Consider the following 19,741-nt stretch of genomic DNA (forward strand, 5'->3'; position numbering starts at 1 on the left):
GAGAGGTCGCGGGCTACCGTCCCATGACATAGTGTGGCAGTACACAGGTGGCCCAGAAACTTCCTTCCCAGAAACTTGTACCTGTCAAAGTCCTTTCCATGAATTTCTGGGGAGACGAGCACTTTTGCAGGAGCGCATTTTGCTAAAGCGTCAGAGTAGAACAGTAACTCTGCCAACAACCAAAGTCTCAAACAAATGGCCGTGGTTAAAAATCTCATGAGAGTTTCTTATCAGCCCAGTAAAGGCAAAATGTAGAAACTTTGTTTTTCTGGGCAGAGTAAAAAAAGAAAAATTGTTGACTTTTTTTTTTTTTTTTTTTTAATCAAGAGCAGACCAAGAAACCTTTTGTCATTTTAACAGAGGGATGAATCAAATTCTAATCTTACACCAATGTACTTTACAAACTTATTCCAATCTTAGTCCTGACCAGGCATAAAACTCTTTCCTAAGATTCCCCTTCGTGAACCTTCTACAGCTTTCTTTTTTCATTTAGATTTTGTCCTAAGCTTTCCTCTCTCTAAACAGCCAGTCTCATTTCAGGACAAATTTACTTTTTTTCTCTTTAACCAAAATATATTCTCATTCTGAAAGCTTTCTTAGGCATCTCCTGCCTTTCCTACATACCGAGCGGCTTTCCTTATTATTCCCAGCAATCTGAATTTTATTATTTTTTTTAAAGATTTTTTTTTTTAAATTTATCAGAGAGAGAGAGGGAAAGAGAGTGAGCACAGGCAGACAGAATGGCAGGCAGAGGCAGAGGAAGAAGCAGGCTCCCTGCTGAGCAAGGAGCCCGATGTGGGACTCGATCCCAGGACGCTGGGATCATGACCTGAGCCGAAGGCAGCTGCTTAACCAACTGAGCCACCCAGGCGTCCCCCAGCAATCTGAATTTTTTTTTTTTAAGATTTTATTTATTTACTTGACAGACAGAGAGAGATCACAGTAGGCAGAGAGAGAGAGGAGGAAGCAGGCTCCCTGCTGAGCAGAGAACCCCATGTGGGGCTCGATCCCAGGGCCCTGGGATCACGACCTGAGCCGAAGGCAGAGGCTCAACCCACTGAGCCACCCAGATGCCCCAGCAATCTGAACTTTAAAGAGTATCTTCCCTCCTTTTTTTTTCTTCAGTCTCTGTGTTGATGTTTGGTTATTTCCTGGGATGTACATGTTATAAAGATGGGACAAGATTGACAACTTCAAGGGACAGAGAAAGGATTTTAGTTTTTCTTCTAGGAGTTAGGAGGATAATGGCTGTATAAACTTTCTCTTTGTAGTGGCGGTTAGAAAACATGGCAAATTTTGTCTGTTTTCTCGTCAGTTTTCCCTAGATAGATAGATCGGCCACTTTTTAGAGATTCTACCTCTTAGTGTCCTAACTGGACTTTATTACAAGTTGCCTGGATTTTTTTTTTTTTTTCTTTTCCAAGACTATATGTAAATTGCAGTTAAAATACAATGTAATAAGGGCGCGTGGGTGGCTCAGTGGGTTAAGCCTCTGCCTTCGGCTCAGGTCATGATCTCAGGGTCCTGGGGTTGAGCCCTGTGTTGGGCTCTCTGCTCGGCGGGGAGCTTGCTTCCCTTCCTCTCTTTCTCTGTCTCTCTCTGCCTGCCTCTCTGCCTACTGATGATCGCTCTGTCAAATAAATAAATAAATAAATAAAATCTTTAAAAAAAAAATACAGTGTAACATTAGTTTCGGGAGCACAATATAGGGATTCAGCACTTCCATACGGCACCCGGGGCTCATCACAAGGGCACCCCTTCATCCCCTATCACCCGTCTCCCCCATTCCCCCCACCCCCGCCTGCCTCCCTTCTGGTGACCATCAGTGTGTTCTGTAGAGTTAAGAGTCTTTTTGTTGGTTCGTCTCTCTTATATCCCACTATGTGCATGTGTTTTGTGTCTTAAATTCCACATATGAGTGAAAGCATATGGTATTTGCCTTTCTCTGACTGACTTGTTTTGCTCAGTATAATCCCTTCTAGCTCCATCCATGTCATTGCAAATGACAAGATTCCGCTCGTTTTCTGTGACAGAGACGTATTCCGTTGTCGTTGTGTGTCCGCACCACATCTTCTTGATCCGTTCATCAGCTGATGGACATTTGGGTTCTTTCCACAGTTTGGCTCTTGCAGATAACGCTGCTGTAAACATCGGGGTGCGTGTTTCCCTTTGAATTAGTATTTTTGTATCCTTTGGATAAATACCTAGTAGTCTAGGGCCTGGATCTTAATCCGTAACATCCTGGGACCTCCTGGCTTCGCACAACGGTGCGTGGAGGTCTCTAACTTATTATCCTGCCCTCCCTTCCCTTCCCTGCCACAGCACGCAATTTCCCCCACATCCATTAGACTTGCTGGCATATCCGTCCCCGTTCTCATGCGGTGGTCCACAAGCGTCTGACCCATAGGCCTCTCCACCCCACACGGAGGTCACTGGCCAACTTGGCATTTCCCCCCACGGATTTCCCTTTTCCCCTTTCCGGCACCTCAGAACTCATAGGGTTTTCTCCAGCTTCCCAGCTAGCTCCCCAGTTAGGCCGCGGATCCCTGGCAGGCTCTAAGCCAAGGCTGGGGGATGGCCCAGTGATACAGGAAAAAATGGCCTGGAGATAGCAATCGAGAGAGAGGCTTAGCAGGGGAACTTATGTACGGGGAGTCCGGGAGCAGAGGACTGGACCCAGGCTCCATGGCTGGGATCTCCGCACGGCAAGCTTGAACAGCATAGCACCCGTTTGTAGCCTCTCGCTCCTTGCACGACCAGAGCTCCAGGGAGCTCAAGGCCTGCCATGTGGACATTCTTTGTTACAAAGGAGATGCTCTAAGCTGGCCACTGTCAGAGCCCATGACCTTGAGTGCGGAACATGTTTTTTGCTGCACATCCTGCTTGATGGGAATATAGCGAGAGCCCAGAATCCGTACATCCTCAAGACAGTGACCAACAGGGTCCTTCAGGGTGTGCTTGTACGATCTAGCCAGCGCGTCCCATAAACCCCCCTCTGCGATATTTTAATGGCACAGACATCCCGTATTTTTGCGTGCTGTATGCACATCGGTGATTTGCACATACGTTGTTGTTTTTTAATTTAAATCTACCCCCAACAAACAAGGTTTTGCATTTGGGGACTGCCCCTGTCGAGAATGCATGGTCTGTGGGAGTCTTCAGGTCCACAGAGAGGCCAGTCGGAGGAAAACGCGGGTGCACCCTAAAAGTTCCCAGCCCAAGCCACGTCGGACTCATGGGGACGTCATGGGGGATTTTAGAACCTGCCTGGACCCCAGTGTGGAGATGTTGTGTTGATTGGTCAGGGGATCTGAGGCGAACTTCTTCTTTTTTTTTTTTAAATCTTGATTTTTTAAAAGATTTTTATTTATTTATTTGACAGAGATCACAAGTAGGCAGAGAGGCAGGAAGAGAGAGAGAGGAGGAAGCAGGCTTCCTGCTGAGCAGAGAGCCTGATGCGGGACTCCATCCCAGGACATTGGGATTATGACCTAAGCTGAAGGCAGAGGCTTTAACCCACTGAGCCACCTAGGCGCTCCCTAAGGTGAACTTCTGAAAAAAATTAATAAAGCTTCATTTTTCAGAACACTTCGAGGTTTCCAGAAAAGTGGCACAGAAAATATGGAGAGTTACAATGCAACGCCCCATCCCCCACACTGTGTTCCCTCTTACAAACCTCTTGCGTTAGTGTAGTACGTTCCAACTGGAGAGCTGATATTAACACATTATTACCAGCCAAAGTGCCTCGTTTACATCCACGTTCACTCTTGGGGGTCTGTAGTTCGGTGGGTTTTGCCAAACGCAGAATGTCATGTACCCATCTTTACTGTACTACACAGAAGGGTTTCACTGCCCTAAAAATCCCCCATGTCCCACCTGTGGATCCCTTCTCTCCCCCCCGCCCCGCCCCAACCCCGCCCCGCTACCACCGAACCACCTTCATCTCTCGTTCTACCTTTTTCCAGAAGGCCGCAGAGCTGGGCTCATCCAGCACTGGCTGCTTTCGCTTAGTAAGATGCATGTAAGGCTTCTTCATGTCTTTTTGTGGCCTGAGAGTTCGTTTCTTTTCATCACTAAATGATACTCCCTTGTGTGGATGGACCCCTTTATCAGCTCGTCTTTGGAGGGACCAGGCGTGCTTTTAAAAGTTTCCCATGTGACTACAATATACATCCTAGGGCTGGAGCAACTTCTGCCTTGGAGATGGGTAAACTGAGGCCCGGATGAGGAAAGGGGCTTCAGGTCCTGCAGAGTTGGTGGTGGAGCAGGGCTCTCTGCTCCTATCCCCACACCTGGGAACCTGACCCCCAGTGTAGCTCTTGCTTGTGCCCTGGGCACCCTCCCCTTTGAGCTCCAGAACTTCTGTGGGTCTTCTGGGTCCCCCCTGGGGGTGGGGCATGGTTGGAGGCATCCTTTCCTGTAACAGAGTGGCCCAAGGTCTTCTGTTCCCACCCAGCTCCTCCCTTCCGGCACAAGCATGAGTTTTAGAGCCCAGGCAGGCCCATATTAAATATGTGACCCTCCTCAGGCCTCGGTCTCCCCAGCTGTAAGATGGTAATCCCCATTGTGCACATGCTGGGAAGGACAAGGTATGACTCTGCTCCTGGACCAGGAGCTGGAGTCAGGGAAGGCACTCCACCACCACTCCCTCCACCGCCCCTCTTCCTGTGTGCTTGCTGTCTGCTGTGCTTGGTGGTTCTCAGAGCTGGTGAGGCTCAGGAAGGCTTCCTGGAGGAGGGGCCCTCTCACCCAGCAGGCTTCCACAGATCCTTCCTGTCCTCCCTCCACTTCTAAGCCCTCTCTTGCCTCCCCTCAGGTGCAGGGAGCTGCCCGACGATACAGAGACCACGGCCTCAGTGGCTCCCTGGCTGTACACACGTCTAGCCAGGAGCTGCTTCTGCTGGAGGCCGACACCAGCCAGGACGCCCGGAGACGCAGCCGGGGCTGGGACACGACAGTCCTCCTCCACCAGGCAGTCTTCAGCGCCCCCCGAGCTGTTCACTTGCAGCTGTCCAGCAAGGTGGCCCCAGCCAGGTGAGGGTCTCTGGGGGCTGTGCAAGGCAGGGGAAGATGGGCAATCCTTGCGCAGAGAGGAACTCTCTTGCATCACTCAGAGACCAGGTCTAAATCCCTGTTCCTTAGGCCGTTCTTGATTTTAAGCCATTGAGGGAAAGGAAAGAGGAAGCATTCAGTTTTCCACGTTAATCTTTTTTCTTTGCTTTCTTAGTAATGACTGCATTCATTGTCCCTGGCTTGAAAGATGGCAATAAAGCATGAAGCATAAAACACGAGTTTCTGGAGATAGTCACAGGGAGTGTGTGGGTGCAGCCTTTCACCTCGGACTGTATCTTCGCGTGGGGGGTTGTCCATTACAATATGGCCCTCAGGATCCTGGGTCTGGAGCCAGCCGCCTGGGTTCACACCCCAGCTCAGCCTCTGGGACTTTGGGCCAGCCACCATGCCCTCCTGTGCCTGAGTTTCTCCACCTGCTTCTTGGGGTTGTCCTTGGGTTAACGGAGCGTTAACATGCCTGCCCCACCAGTGCCTGGCCAGCGAGGATGTCCACTGCCCAGCTGCCGTAGTCACTGGCCCTCTGAGTAGGACTCATTGTGGCATAGTTCGGTTCTCCATTAAAGGTCAGTGCCCTGTTTCCCCCGCCATCCCAGCGTTGGCAGCTTTTGTGAATTTGAGGAGACTCAAGGCTCTGGGGATGGTTCTAGATAACCCTGTCCCCAGAATTGCCACCTAGAGCTGTCCATCCGTGGATTCACCCATCTGTCTGAATGCCCGTCATTGTCTCCTGTCTGTTCTAGATTTTTCAAAGCACACGAGGGCGTGAGCGTGAGCGGAAGAGAAGAATGGAGGAAATAGGAAGGTGCTCAAAGTGGCTTTAGGAAACAACATGCATGTCATGAGGTCCCGGGAGTTTTTAGAGCTCAGCTTAAAATTTGGCTCTGAGTTGGGACGCCTGGGTGGCTCAGTTGGTTAAGCAGCTGCCTTCGGCTCAGGTCATGATCCCAGCGTCCTGGGATCGAGTCCCACATCGGGCTCCTTGCTCGGCGGGGAGCCTGCTTCTCCCTCTGTCTCTGCCTGCCATTCTGTCTGCCTGTGCTCGCTCTCTCCCCCTCTCTCTCTCTGATGGATGAATAAAATCTTTAAAAAAAAAAAAAAAACTTAAGATTTAAAAAAAAAAAAAAATTTGGCTCTGAGCATCCTAGTAGTCAAGGTGAAAAGAGAAACCAATGGGTGGTGTTATTTGCAAAGGCCATGGGGAAACACAGACACATGCCCGCTCACACCTGTGTGCGTGTGCATCAAGGAAGGCGTGACTGATCTTGTTTCTGGTGGTGACCCTCAAGGGAGGCGTCTCCCATGGTGTCCTATGAAGAACATCTGGGTGGATGATTGGGACCGTGTCCTCTTCCCCAGTTCTCCAGGGAGTTGAATATCAGGCTTGTTGAAGCTGTTTATTTTCTCATTGCTCATCATCAGATGATGCACTGATAACTTACCAGCACCATCAGCTCCGCATCTGTGGTTCTGTTTTATCCCCCGCTTTATGGAAGGAGAAACTGGGCCTCAGAGAGGTCAGGTCCTTGTCCAAGGCCACAGTTAGTGAGTAGCGAGCGGCCCTGGGATTCAAACCCAGGTTTGGCTGACCCCAAAGCCTATGATCTTAACCCCTATTACACTGTGTCCCTGGGGGTTGAGAACCCAGTAAAAGCAGTCCTATGATGGGTCTAGACAGTGGGGTTCAGGGACCCACCTCTTATAACCTGCTACAGGGGTGGGTTCTATCTGTTACCCTCATCACGTTCCTTCCTAGGGTTTGGCTGTTGTATAAAGTGCTGGTGGACCAGAGCACAGCTCAGCTGTTCTTCAAGGCCTCCTCAGAGCAGAGGCGAGGCCAGCTCCTGACCCTGCAGAGCCACGCCCAGCACACGGTGGCTGGTTGGACAGCTGTGCCCCGCCTCCTGACCGTCAAGGGCATGCTAAAGAACAAGGAGACGCTCAGAGAGGGTGAGCCTGGGGAACGCCACAGGGCAGGGTCAGGGAGGGTCTTGGGCAAGCACTTTCTGTAGAACCTCAGAGCAGACTAAACCCTGCATGTTTTCAAGTCCACTAATACGCTGTTTCAGCACCTCACACACTGATGTGTGAGAAACAAACACCCATTCTGGCAAAGATACCAAACAGGCTTCCTTATGCAGGACTTATCAGAGTCTTTAATGTACTAATGGATGTTGGAAAAAGCCAGGAGGAAGAGTTATGGGCAGTGTTTCCCAAGCATATATTTTTGAGTACTTTTAATTCTGACGTAATTTCTGACTTACAGAAAAGTGGCAAGAATAATACAGAGAATCCTATAAGCCTAGCTATATCAGTTACTGACATCTTACCACCATTGCTTTATCATTCTTTTTCCTTATCTCTCTCTCTCTCTCTCTATACGCACATATATGTGTGTACATACCACGTTTTTCATTTTATTCCTGAACTGTGTTTTACACAGTTGTAAGGTGCGGCCGTGATGGTTCTTCACCCCTAAATAGTGCAGTGTTTATTTGTTTATTTTTTTAAATAATATTTATTAACATATAATGTATTATTTGCCCCAGGGGTACAGGTCTGTGAGTCATCAGGCTTACACAATTCACAGCACTCACCATAGCACACACCCTCCCCAGTGTCCGTCACCCAGCCAACCCATCCCTCTCACCCCAACCTCCCAGCAACCCTCAGTTTGTTTCCTGAGATTAAGAGTCTCTTATGTTTTGTCTCCCTCCGGATCCCATCTTGTCTCATTTTTTCCTTCCCTACCCACAAACCCTCCATTCTGCCTCTCAACTTCCTCATGTCAGGGAGATAATATGATAATTGTCTTTCTCTGATGGACTTATTTCGCTCAGCATAATGCCCTCTAGTTCCATCCACGTGGTTGCCTATGGCAAGATTTCGTTTCTTTTGACAGACAGTGTTTATTTCTTAAAAATAAAGATACTGTCTGGGTGCCAGGGTGACTCAGTAAAGCCTCTGCCTTCGGCTCAGGTCATGATCCCTGGGTTCTGGGATCAAGCCCCGCATCAGGCTCCCTGCTCAACAGAGAGCCTGCTTCTCCTTCTCTCTCTGCCTGCTGCTCTGCCTACTTGTGTGCTCTATCTCTCTGTCAATTAAAAAAAAAAAAATCTTAAAAAAAAACCCAAATCTTTAAAAAATTATAAAAAAAAAAAAAACAAAGATGCTCTCTGGGTGCATGGGTGGCTCAGTCAGATAGTGTCCACCTCTTGATTTCAGCTCAGGTTTCCATCTCGGGTGTGAGTTTGGGCCCCGCATTGACCTCTGCACTGGGGTTTGGGGCCTACCTAAAAAGGTGGCTCAGTGGGTTAAACCTCTGCCTTAGGCTCAGGTCATAATCTCAGGGTCCTGGGATCGAGCCCTGCATTGGGCTCTCTGCTCAGCAGGGAGCCTGCTTCTCCCTCTCTCTCTGCTACTCCTCTTGCTTGTGCTCTTTCTCTGTCTCTGTCAAATAAATAAATGAAATCTTTAAAAAATAAAGATAGCCTCCTACATTCCACAGTGCAGGTATCAAAATCAGAAAATTGAGAGTATTTCTTTCCCTTTTGTGATATTTACATTTTCAGTACCAAACTTTGTTCTCAGTGAGGGCAAGCGGCTCATCATTTTCAAAGGGTACGGGACAGTCATTTTGTAGACCATCCCTTATTTGGGGGTTGGTCTTACGCTTCCTCATGACTACTTTCAAGGAGGTCAGAGTAGTGATGAGTCATCATATCTTCATATCTAGAGATACCTGAGGCCAGTATGTCCCACTACTGGTGACATTAGCTTTGATCACTTGATTAACATAGTGCCTGCCGGGTCTCTCCCCTGTTTTTATTTTTTCCTTCATATTCTGATCTCATAGAATGGGTTGAAGAATATTTCCTTCTCTTTTATTTTCCAAAAGAGTTTGTGTAAGGTTGGTGTTCACGCTCCTTAAAGGATCTGATAGACTCTACCCACAAAGTCACCCCAAGTGTTCTTTGTGGAAATGTTTTTTGGGACATGCAGGGATATAAAGCTATTGAGGTTTTTATTTCATCATGTGTCAGTTCTTAAGTTACATATTTCAAGGAATTTGTCTGTTTCAACTAAGTTGTCAATTTATTGGCATAAAGTTGTTCATTGTATCTATTATTATCCTTTCAACATATGTGGGATCTATAGTGCTGTCCATGCTCTCCTTGATAGTTGTTACTTTGTGCTTCTTTCTGTTCCTTTGGGCTAATTAGGATCTCATCAGTTTCATTAATCTTGTCAATCAACAATTAGTTTTGTTTCTCTCTAGTTGTCTCTTTCCAGTATCTTTGATTCTAGCCCGTATCTTTTATTTCCTTTCTTAACCTTAATTTGGATTTACTCTAGTTTATTAAGGTAGACCTTCAAGTGGTTGATTTTTAGATCTTTTTTCTTTCCCAATATAAGCATGTAAAAACTGTATATTTGGCTCCCACTATTCTGTGAGCTGTTTCTCACGAATTTTGATGTTGTCTTATTTCCATTATTATTTATTTTGAAATATTTTTGGATATCTTTTGTGATTTTTTTCTTTGACCCACCAGTTATTTGGAATCATGTTGCTTAATTTCCAAATATTTGAAAATTTTCTGGGTAGCTTCTTGATATTTATTTCCATTGTGGCCAGAGGGTCAGGTTTTTAAAATTTGTTGTGATTTGTTTTACAAGCTAGTATATAATCTATCTTGTGAACATATTTTCTGCACTGACAAAGAATTTGTGTTCTGCTGTTGTTGGGTGTAATGTTCTATAAAGTTCAGTTAGGTCAACATACTTGGTTGTGCTGTTCTGATATATATCCTTACTGATTTTCTTTTTGTCTTGTTATTTTGTCCATTAATGAGAGAGGAGTGTTAACCTCTCCAACTGTGATTATGGATTCTGCCGTTTCTTCCTTTGAGTCTGTCCATTTCTGCTCCAAGTGTATTGACATGTTGGAAATAGGTATATGACCATTTATGCCTGTTATACTTTTTTGATGAAACAACCCATTTATTGTGAAATATGCCTAATGTACCTGTTCTTGCTTTTTTATTGGCATTTACATTGTATATGTTTTTTCTTTAAACATATGTTTTTTCTAGATGTTTCCTTATAGTCAAGGTAAATTTCTTGTAGACCACATATAGTTGGATTTTGCTTTTATGTCTAGTGTGACAGTCTCTGCCTTTTAATTATACTAGTTAGTTGATTGATGTTTAATGTAATTATAGATTAATTTGATTCATGTCTATTTTACTCTTTTTTTCTGTTTTCCCATATATATATTTTTTCAAATGCAAAATAGTAGGTAGAAAGTAAGATCTGGGTGCTAGCTATGTTTATTGTTACTGGACTGTTAGTCCTGGGCCTTCTCAATGGATTGATCTAGAAAATAGAAATATATACACACATTCTCTCTCTCTCACATACACATTTCTATATCTGTCTACAGATAGTTAAGTTTAAAACCATTAGTTCACACTGATGTCCTCAATTTCAGTCTATCCTCAAAAATGTCATTCTCATTGTTTTCCATTTTTGTATTTTCATTTCCTTCTCCAACAAAAAGAAACCTGACTCCAATCATCCACAATGTATTTACTTACTGGTTCAGCCTAAGGATACATAGGAAGTAAGTTTCAGAGTTTCTAACCTATACCTCTGTGAAAGTCAGCTTTATTAACTAGAATTCAACATTTGATTAGAGTTCTTTCCATCTTTGGCCTGAACATAATGTGGTTGAGATCCCTCCGGGCAGTCGTTGAAGGCATAAATCCAAACACTGTGTTCACAAGTTCGTTAGGGTTAATCCCCTACACACACCATGTGATTCTGTTAATCATTTGAAAGGCAGTCGGGTTCACTGGTTTCTGTTTGTATTCCATTTTTTAGGTTTTCCCTTATCCTTACTGATTTCCTGCATTTGTTTTCTGATTATGTGAAACATTAACAGTGTTTCCGAAGCCAGGATTCCACAAAAAGGGACCTTTTGCTCAAGCATCCTTGACCCTAGCAACCTAGCTAGACATCTGTCCAGGGCCCAGTGTTTCAGGACCTGAAGACTCTGCTTTTGCCCAAGAGGTGAATGCCCTTCTCTGGCCTGGTAGCAACATTAACACAAACCCTCCAAATCCCAGTTTGGCGAAAACGTGCCGAAACCAAATTTCATCATAAAATAACGAAGGTTTGAAAAAATTTAAATGCAATCGAGTGAAAAAAGGTCACAGAGAACTCTTCTTGTCCAGTTTACTTTGGGTTACACTGATGGTCTCTCTTTCATCCTTTGACACTGAACACCTTACATTTCATTTTTGAAGGCAATTACCAAGGTATAATTTCTTGGAGTGTAATTTCCATACAGGAAAAAGCCCTTTACATTTTGATAACCTCTTAGAGCTGTGTAGCTACCAACACGGTCTTGATACGGAACGGTCCCATCTCCCCCCAGAATACCTTCCTGTCACCCATTGTAGTCTGTCTTTCTCCCACCCCCATCCCTGGCAACCACTGAGATGCTGTCCATCCCCACAGTTTTGGTCTTTCTGTAATGTGACATCTGTGGGAACATAGAGTATGTAAACTTCGGAGTATGGTATCTTTTGCCCAATAATGTGGTTGCAATGCATCTAAGCTGCGGCCCATATCTATAGTGTATCCTTTTCATTGCTGAGTAGTACTCCGTGGTTTGGTTATCACAGTGGAAGGATGTTTGGCTTGTTTCCAGTGTTTTCCAGTTACGAATGAAGTTGTCATAATGATTGGCCTACAGGATTTTGTGGGATCGTATGGTTTCTTTGCTCTTGAGTAAATACCTAGAAGCAGGATTGTAGGATTGTACAGCAAATATGTGTTGAAATCTATAGGAAACTACCAGAATGTTTCCAGAGTGGCTGTCCCATGTCACATTCTCACCAGCGTAGTGAGAATCCTTGTTGCACCCTTGCTGGCCATTGGTGTTGTCAACTTTTAGTGTTGGGGTTTTCACTTGTGATTTATCATTGAATCTCCTTTTGGTTTAAATTTGTGTTTTCCTCGGGACTAATTATGTTAAGCATCTTTTCAGAGGCTTATGGGCTACTTTTAAGTTTTCACGAGTCAGGTGCCCATTTAAAAAATTGAGTCGTTTTCTTGAATTCCCAAACGGAATTTGGGAATTACTTACACAAGTCCTGCGCAAGATGTGTGTTTTCAAAATATCTTCTCCCCAGCTGTGGCTTTATAGTCTTTCACGGGGGTCTTTTGAACAGCAGAAGCTTTAAATTTTGATCAAGTCCAACTGATTTTTTTTTTTTTTAAACGAATAATGCTTGGGCTGTCATATAAGACATCTCTATTTACTAAACCTGAGGCCCATCTTAGAAGTTTTATGGTTTGGGGTTTTTAAATTTGGGCTCGTGGTTGATTCTGAATTAATTTGGGTGTTTGATCAGGTCAAGGTCAAGGTCATTTTTTTGCTTGCAGATTTTCAGTCTTTCAGCACATTCGTTACAAAGACCTTGCTCTCTCTGTGGAATTATCTGTGTGCCTTCGTCAGATACCAGTCAACCGTGTGTGTGGGTCTGTTCCTGGACTCCATGCTGTCCCATCAACCACATTTCTCTTTTACTTCTTAACAGTCTAGTGAAATCTTAGTCTGGTTACCCATGATTAACTGGTTATTAATACCTTCTAGGATATGGTGACGTAGGGCCCTATGACGTAAGGAATTTGGAAAAAGATGATCACAGGATTCTGCAAGAGACTCTATCTTTGCAGAAAGTGGTGTGTACTCTGTGATTGAGACTTGTGTGCTTTCTGTGTCTGAAAGCACAGAACAAGGGGGGTTAAAGCAGCCCAGGGGTACAGAAGGGCCATGAGTCCAACCTTGAGTGATAGGAGGGGGAGGTATAAGGGCACTTGGACCACACCGAGGCTTCGAGAGAACCTGGGAGGGGCAGGAGAGGCAAATGGTTCTGATAACAGCAAGAATTTCCCTATTGCATGAGTTATATATGGACGTGGACTTGCCCAAAAGTGTGGAATCTTCTTCTCTGGGTGGATGAGACCTCCAAGAAAGGATGAGACCTTTTCTGTCCCTGGAGTTCCGGGTTGAATCCCTCAAGTCTTCCTGGGTCTCAGTTTTGTTGTCTGTATAATGGGCCCTTCTGTCAATATGGCCCATGAGTCTCTTGAGTGGGAATGGAGCACTGGTATTAACTGGCATCCCCTGGCAGGCATGCTGCTTTTTCCACCGGCCCCCCGCAAAGTCTTTTTCTTTGTGAATTAGCTTGCTCGGTCCTCAGAGCATCCTGGGAGGGAGCTGGTGTAATTTGGTCCATTTCCCAGATGGGCTCCTCCCCCAGGACAAGAGTCAGAAGGACATCACAGATCTAGGAGCTTCTTACCCCAGGATCCTCCTGCCCAGAGCAGCACAGTCTCCTGGGCTGACCCTTTGCTCTGTACAAATTCTCTGCCCTCCTCTGCAGGTACCGTCAGGATCACTGCTGACTCAGCTGTGCTGGGCTTCGTCCTGCGGGACAAGCATGAGACGGCAGGGAACAGCACCAGCATACACACCGTGACGGGCATCCTTACCCAGAACAGCAGCCAGATCTTGCCAAGAGAGCTCTGGCTGAGAGGGCGTCTGCAGGCCCAGACGGGGAGCCTTGGGGGCCAGGCCCGCCTCCGAGCTGATGAGGCCAGCCTGGCTCTGGGTGGGGTCTGCGCCTGGGGCCCCGGGCACGGCCAGCTCTCGGGGAGCCTGAGTCACAACATCAGAACGTTGAGTGAGGCAGGTAGGAGGGGTGGATGGGGCCACATGTCTTCCTCCCCAGGGGCTCCCAGTGCCTGAAGCCAAGGGGGAGGGGAGAGAAAGGAACCCCCAGCCCCCAAACCACCTTCCAGCTGTGTTGCCTTCCCCAGCCAGCATCTCCCAGGGCTTCTGTCTTCCTCATCTTCCTCGGGCTTTGGGTGACTCATTCAGAACACACAAGGCAGGGACAGCAGCATTTGCAGAGTATTGACACACTTCCCAGCCTGGTGGCAGAGAGCCCCTGCTGCCAGCCCTTCCCCCACGACCCCCCACCATACCCCCACCCCCGGCTTCTCAGTCTTAGAAGCTGGTCTCTCTGGGCTCTAGGATATGCTCCTGCACCACAGTTAGGAAATAGGACACCCCCAGCTCTAGCTTCTTGGGGACGTAAGGAAGGCCTGGGGGGGTGGCCCAAGGGTGCAGCAGCTAGGGGAGAGTGGGTCAGACCCGCCATTCGCCTCCTACTCCCTGAAAGCTAGTTTGTGTCCCTGGAGGGTTAGAAATGGGAAGGGGACACCCGACCTCTCACTTGCTGAGTGTGGCATCTCTTCTGAGGATCAGACATGGTTTAATGCTGACGCTTTATATGCTTCCTTCAGGTATATTAGGGGAAGTGGGACCTGGGAGGCCAGAGTTTGCCTCAAGACCCTGTCCTGCATAGTGTAGACTGGGTTCAGCCATCTCTGTGGTTCCTTTCGCCCCTCCAGGACTCCCCTCGGAGGCAGAGATGCTCCTGTCACACACCCATGGGGCTTCCAACCTGTCGGCAAGCCTGGCACTGCGGAGTGCATGGGGTCAGTTGGATGCTGCCCTCGGCCTGGATGGCCCAGCCCCTGGAGCCCCAGGCAGCCGGCTCCACACCAGCCTGGCCCACTCCGTGCCTGGCCTCAGGCGCTGGGGCCTCCCCTTCTCCATGGACGGCCAAGGCCACTTCCAGGTGGGTTGGGGGCTGGGGGCTGGGTGCCGGCCGGGGTTGGGGAGGTAGCGGGTCCCAGGGACACCCACAGCTTTGCTTCTGCCCAGAGCATGGGACCCCACGTGGTGGCTGAGCTGATGGCCAGCGTGGACGGTGAGCAGCTCCGTGTGGTCCTGGAGACAAGGCGACAGCGTGGCCACCACAGGCTAGCCCTGGGGCTGCACCAGGGCCTCTCTGTGCTGCTGGGCACCGTGCCCACGCGGCTTTGGGTAAGTGACCCGCCCCGAGTGGGCACACCAGAACTGTCTCCTGTCTCTACAACTTCGGAGGTCACCTTACCCACCAGCTCCTGCCACCACCCGAGACCCTCCCAGGGTCCTGCCCATCCCTGTCCAGCCGCTCCCACCCAGCCTGGCCCCTCCCCTGACCCCCCACCCCTGTCTTCCCTCCCAACTTCCCATTCTCCCTTCCATCCTCCCCACCATGCCTGTATCTCTTTCTTTCTTTCTTTCTTTCTTTCTTTCTTTCTTTCTTTCTTCTGTCCACTCGTCCTCTTGCCCACCTGTCCTGCCCGCCCTAACCCCCAGCCCCATCTAGCAAAGTTAAAACTGCCCGCACCCTGGCCGGCGGCTAGTCCTCTGGGTACTTCTGTTGGAGGAAAGTCCGTCACTGCCGAGGGAACGGCACGCCCAGCTGACTTCGGCATTATTGTCCAGAACGAAAAGCAGGAAGCCTCCTGTGTGCTGGCGCGGGGGTGGCCGGACCCGCCGCGGTGTGTGGGAGGCGGGGCGAGCGGATTCGGGCGTGAGGGGTGCAGTGGGGCTCCCTGCAGCCCCGCTACCTCCTGGCTTACCTTCTGTGTGACTTTGGGCAAGCTGCTTGCTCTCGCTGGGCATCAGTGTCCTAATCCGAAAAACGCGACTGCTGATGGTTCCCAGAACCAGTTAGAGCCTGGCACACACAGGCCCCTGAGCACATGAGCTCCGGTTCCTTCAGTTTAATGACGATGCTGTGGGGTAGCACTGGGGTTTCTGGACTTCTCCTTGGGGGCTGTTCCCAGGGAGGCTTCCACAAACGGAGATGGGGTGGAGCTGGAGGTCTGTGCTCCGTCTGGGCTCTAGGTTGGGGACCATATTCCCAGTGGTGGCAGTCAGCATGGCCTCCTAACCCCCCTGCTCTCCGCAGGTCAACTGCAGCGGAGACGCCTCGCCCACCCAGCTCTTGGGGCTCTGCAAGGGGGACTTCGTGGGGCAGCCTCTCGAGGTACGTGGGTCCCTGTCATAGGTGGGCAGTGGGTCCTCTCTGTCACAGGCAGATCGTGGCGGGCTGAGCTCCCTGAGCTCTGGCAGGTCCCGTGGCTCCTGGACCTGGGGTGAACTAGACACTGGGGCAACCACAGGGCTTCCTGCAGACCTTGTCAGTGCTGCTCTGTAGGCACCTGAGTGGGCAGCTGGTTGCAGGCCTGGCCTGGCGGAGCTCTGTGGCTTGATGGCAGTGGAGGGGGACGTAGCCCAGAGCACTGCGGGGGGTGGAGGACAGAGGTATTCTGCCCCTGCGGCTCGCCATCCTGGCCTGGCTGTGCGCTGGCATCCCCCACCCGCAGGAGCTGGGTCGCTTTCCCAGGGTCACACTGGGGCCTCAATGGTGGGAGAGTTAACTAAGAGAATAGGGGGTCAGGACTGAAAGGGTTTTTAACAGGCTGGACAGAGGGGCTGCCTTCCCCCCATGAAACTGAAGAGCCAGGGCACGTGGAATGGGGGAGCTGTGCGCCTGGCACCCAGTCAGGGTTTGGGGGCGGGGCTTGGTTGCTAGAAAGAGTGACTGGGGAAGGGGGTTGGGACAGGAGCGGTGAGTGGATAGCCCTTCCTTCAGGTAGCTGTGCTCTGGAATTCCAGGAAAGGGCTAGAAATCAAGGCATTCACCAGTTCTAGAGTAGGAGGGAGAGGCAGGAGAGCCTGTGGTCTGGGCCCCCCAGCCGTGTGCCCCCCAACCATGTGGCCTCCGTTTAGCTGCGGTGGGACCGATAGTGTGTGTTCGCTCCCGCGTTGGTGTTGCTGTCCCCGCCCCAGGGGAAGGGGCTGCGAGCAGCTCCGGGTTCTATGATGGGGGTGCAAGCTGGGCCCCCAGGTCCTGAGAATACATGACCCCCCCTCCAGCCCAAGAAACGGGGACTTCCTCTGGGGGCATTAAGAAAGGACATGTCTCCGACAAGCCACATGAACAAGGCTGAGTGACTTGAGACTCTGTCACAGAAATGGGACCAGGATGCTCAGGGTGGGGCGACCCAGAGACGGGCCTACAGGGAGGGGACATCAGGGACCCAAAATGCTCTGAGGGGCCGAACTTCTTCATGACTCTCTGAGTGGCCGTTTCCAGCTCTTCAGGGAGAAGCACTTGTCAGGACTAGAGCTGGTTCCCTGGGTATGTGGGTAGCCCAGGGGTCGGGGGTTCCCTTGACCACCTGGGCCAGACAGAGGCGCACCACCGCTTGGTGGGGTGTTCTGGGGACACCTGCTCAGCCTCACCTTGCCTTTCTTGGGGGCAGAATCTGGCCGTGTTGTCCTTGAATGGCTCCCTCCTGATCGGCGCCTGCACGGCTAGGCTGGAGGCCCAGATGACTTCAGGGGACACATTCGCCCGGACCCACGTCCACACAGCCTGTGGCCACCGCCGTACCCACCTGGACGCCAGCCTCCAGCACACATGGCCTCCCCTTCAGGCTCTGGGGGTTGCCCCCGACAACCACATCCAGGTGTCGCTAGGGGGACACAATCCTCCCGGGGCCGGGCTGGAGGTGGCCCTTGGCCAGTGTGCCCTGACCGTGCGTGGGGATGTCGGTCCTGAGGCCAACATCACTCACACCAACTGGACCCTCTCCCTGGTGAACCACTGTCCTCTGCTGGAGGTAAGCCCCCTCCCCACCCTGCACCCTGCAGTGCAGAGGCCTGGCCAGACCCCTGCCCCCCTCTATATTATTAACTTCCTACTGTATACCCAGCTCTGCCCTCAGCATGAAAAACTCCTGTTGTCTTGCTGTTATCCCCTGATTTGGGGGGAGGCTTCGAGTACAAAACTTTGAGCCAAAAATGGAACCCCGACGCGAATATTCTCGCTCACAAAGGGGCCTACCTGGTTGGCTTCCGTTCTGGGGCTCAAGTTTATTCTTTTCTCTTGATCTCGCTCATCCTGCCCCTAGGATACAGGGTCTGGGAGCACTCATGAGAATATTGAGAAGTACGTGCTGATTTTTGTGAGCACTGTGTGCTGAGTACTCTCTGAGCCTTCTCAGATGTGCTCCTCAAACCCTCACCCCCCCGCTAGGAAGGGGCTGCTTGTCTCCCTAGTCCCGGGGTCTGGGGCCCAGAGAAGCTGGGAGACCGGAGTGGAATTAACCCCATCACTCCCCTCTCGTTCCCATCTTGGGTCCGTGCCTCCGTGAGGGGCATATCGTCAGCCCTTAGTGGGACAAGTTACTTAGGCTCTCCGCCCTGCAGCCAACCATCATTGATGTCAGTGCTGAATTTCCAGCAGCTGGTGTTTTCTGGGTGCCTGCCTCTGGCCAGCAAGTCACAAGCATTAACTCATTGACATTTCCCAGGGACTCGGAGTGCTGTGATCAACCCCCATTTCCCAGATGGGTAAACCGAGGTTCAGGTTCAGCAAGATAGAGTCAGTGGGGGACCCAGAACCGGAGCCTACCTCTGTCCGTGGGGTACCCAGGGTATCAGCTACTTTGCAGAGGGAGGTGCTGGTGGAGTTGAGCCCGTAGGGCGACACCGCCGTCTCCCCAGCCGGGCTCATGCCCAGCTTCCCGACACTGGCTTCCAAAGCTGCCCTTAACTCCAGCCACTTCTCCATATTCTAGGCAACGGGCATCCCGCAGGCCCTGCACGCTGAGGGCAGCCTGAGCTGGGGCCCCTGTGAGGTCATTCTGGCCACAGGCCTCCACAGTGACCGAGGAGACGCCCTCCTGCAGCTGGCCCGCACCTGTGGGCCCCAAACCTCTGTTGTTGGGCACCTGGCCCACTCCCTGCCCCTGCTGGGCCGCCTGGGCCTTCCCCCCAGCAGCGCCATCAGCCTGGCTGTCCGGCCCCGCCCTGCCGCCCGCAGCTCCCTGGCCCTCCAGCTGGGGCCGTGCCGGCTGCGGGGCATGCTGGAGCAGCGTGGGAACCAGAGCGCGTGGACACTGGCCACCGAGCCCGGCTGCCCGCTGCTGGAGGTGTGTATGGTGGGCCAACGAGGCAGCTGGGGGTCGGGGGAGGCCTCCAGAGCCCCTGCCAGTGTGCAGCCTGAGCCTGGCCGGCTCTCTCCTCCACGCTTCTCAAAATCCCTGCCACTCTTCCGCAAATTCTCTCTCCAACACTCGGTTCCTCTCTAGTCTTATATTCCCATTTGGCAGACGGGAAGATTGAGGCCGAGAGAGATAAGGGTCACTCAGAGCCGTGCCATGGAAGGACCACACAGTTGCAATTTATGCATTTGCCATTTCAGTGACCTTCTGAGCGCAGGAAGGCAATGAGGGGCTCTCTCCTCTGCTGACCGTGGGGACAGGCACGTCTCGGTTATGAAACCACAGCCCGGGCTTTATCTGGGCCACGAGATGGTCTGAGAATTCTCCTGTGATATTTGGGGGAGGAGAACCTAAGTCTCAGGAAAGGGGGACACTGAGTCGGACAGTAGAGACTGTCATCCTGCCTGTCCCCTTGTCTCTCCCCTCCCAGTGGAGCATCCTGGGGGTAGGGACAGGGTCTGGTCCCCTCGGCATCCCTGGGCACTCACAGATGCCCTGTCACTATTAAATCAGCACACCCCTGAGCCACCCACGAGAGCGTAAAGCATCATGGGAGACCCACCCACTTGCACTCTAGGAGGATGGATAAGTTCTTCCTTTGCTGCCTGGGCCAGTAACCACTAGCCTCATGTAGCTACCAAGCACAGAGCTCACCAGTGCAACCGAGAAGCTGAATTCCTCC

General features: G+C 50.4%; 1 protein-coding gene and 1 non-coding gene across 6 annotated transcripts in view; one reads left to right on the plus strand and one right to left on the minus strand.

The window, feature by feature from the left end:
* The window catches only part of LOC116580920, a 138,392-nt gene that overhangs the window by 72,782 nt on the left and 45,869 nt on the right, over positions 1-19,741 (plus strand). For all 5 annotated transcript variants that reach the window (XM_032327782.1, XM_032327786.1, XM_032327785.1 and 2 more), the window contains 8 exons: positions 4,817-5,034; positions 6,827-7,020; positions 13,527-13,835; positions 14,560-14,789; positions 14,876-15,037; positions 15,954-16,031; positions 17,314-17,673; positions 18,634-18,987. In XM_032327782.1, coding sequence (XP_032183673.1) covers positions 4,817-5,034; positions 6,827-7,020; positions 13,527-13,835; positions 14,560-14,789; positions 14,876-15,037; positions 15,954-16,031; positions 17,314-17,673; positions 18,634-18,987 — 1,905 coding nt within the window. The remainder of the gene's footprint in view (positions 1-4,816; positions 5,035-6,826; positions 7,021-13,526; positions 13,836-14,559; positions 14,790-14,875; positions 15,038-15,953; positions 16,032-17,313; positions 17,674-18,633; positions 18,988-19,741) is intronic.
* On the minus strand, positions 8,621-8,689 carry LOC116581568. Its single transcript, XR_004282111.1, has one exon. It is a non-coding gene; the product is annotated as a small nucleolar RNA SNORD103/SNORD85 (small nucleolar RNA).

This window comes from Mustela erminea, chromosome 20 (assembly GCF_009829155.1).
Source record: "Mustela erminea isolate mMusErm1 chromosome 20, mMusErm1.Pri, whole genome shotgun sequence".
Taxonomy (NCBI): domain Eukaryota; kingdom Metazoa; phylum Chordata; class Mammalia; order Carnivora; family Mustelidae; genus Mustela; species Mustela erminea.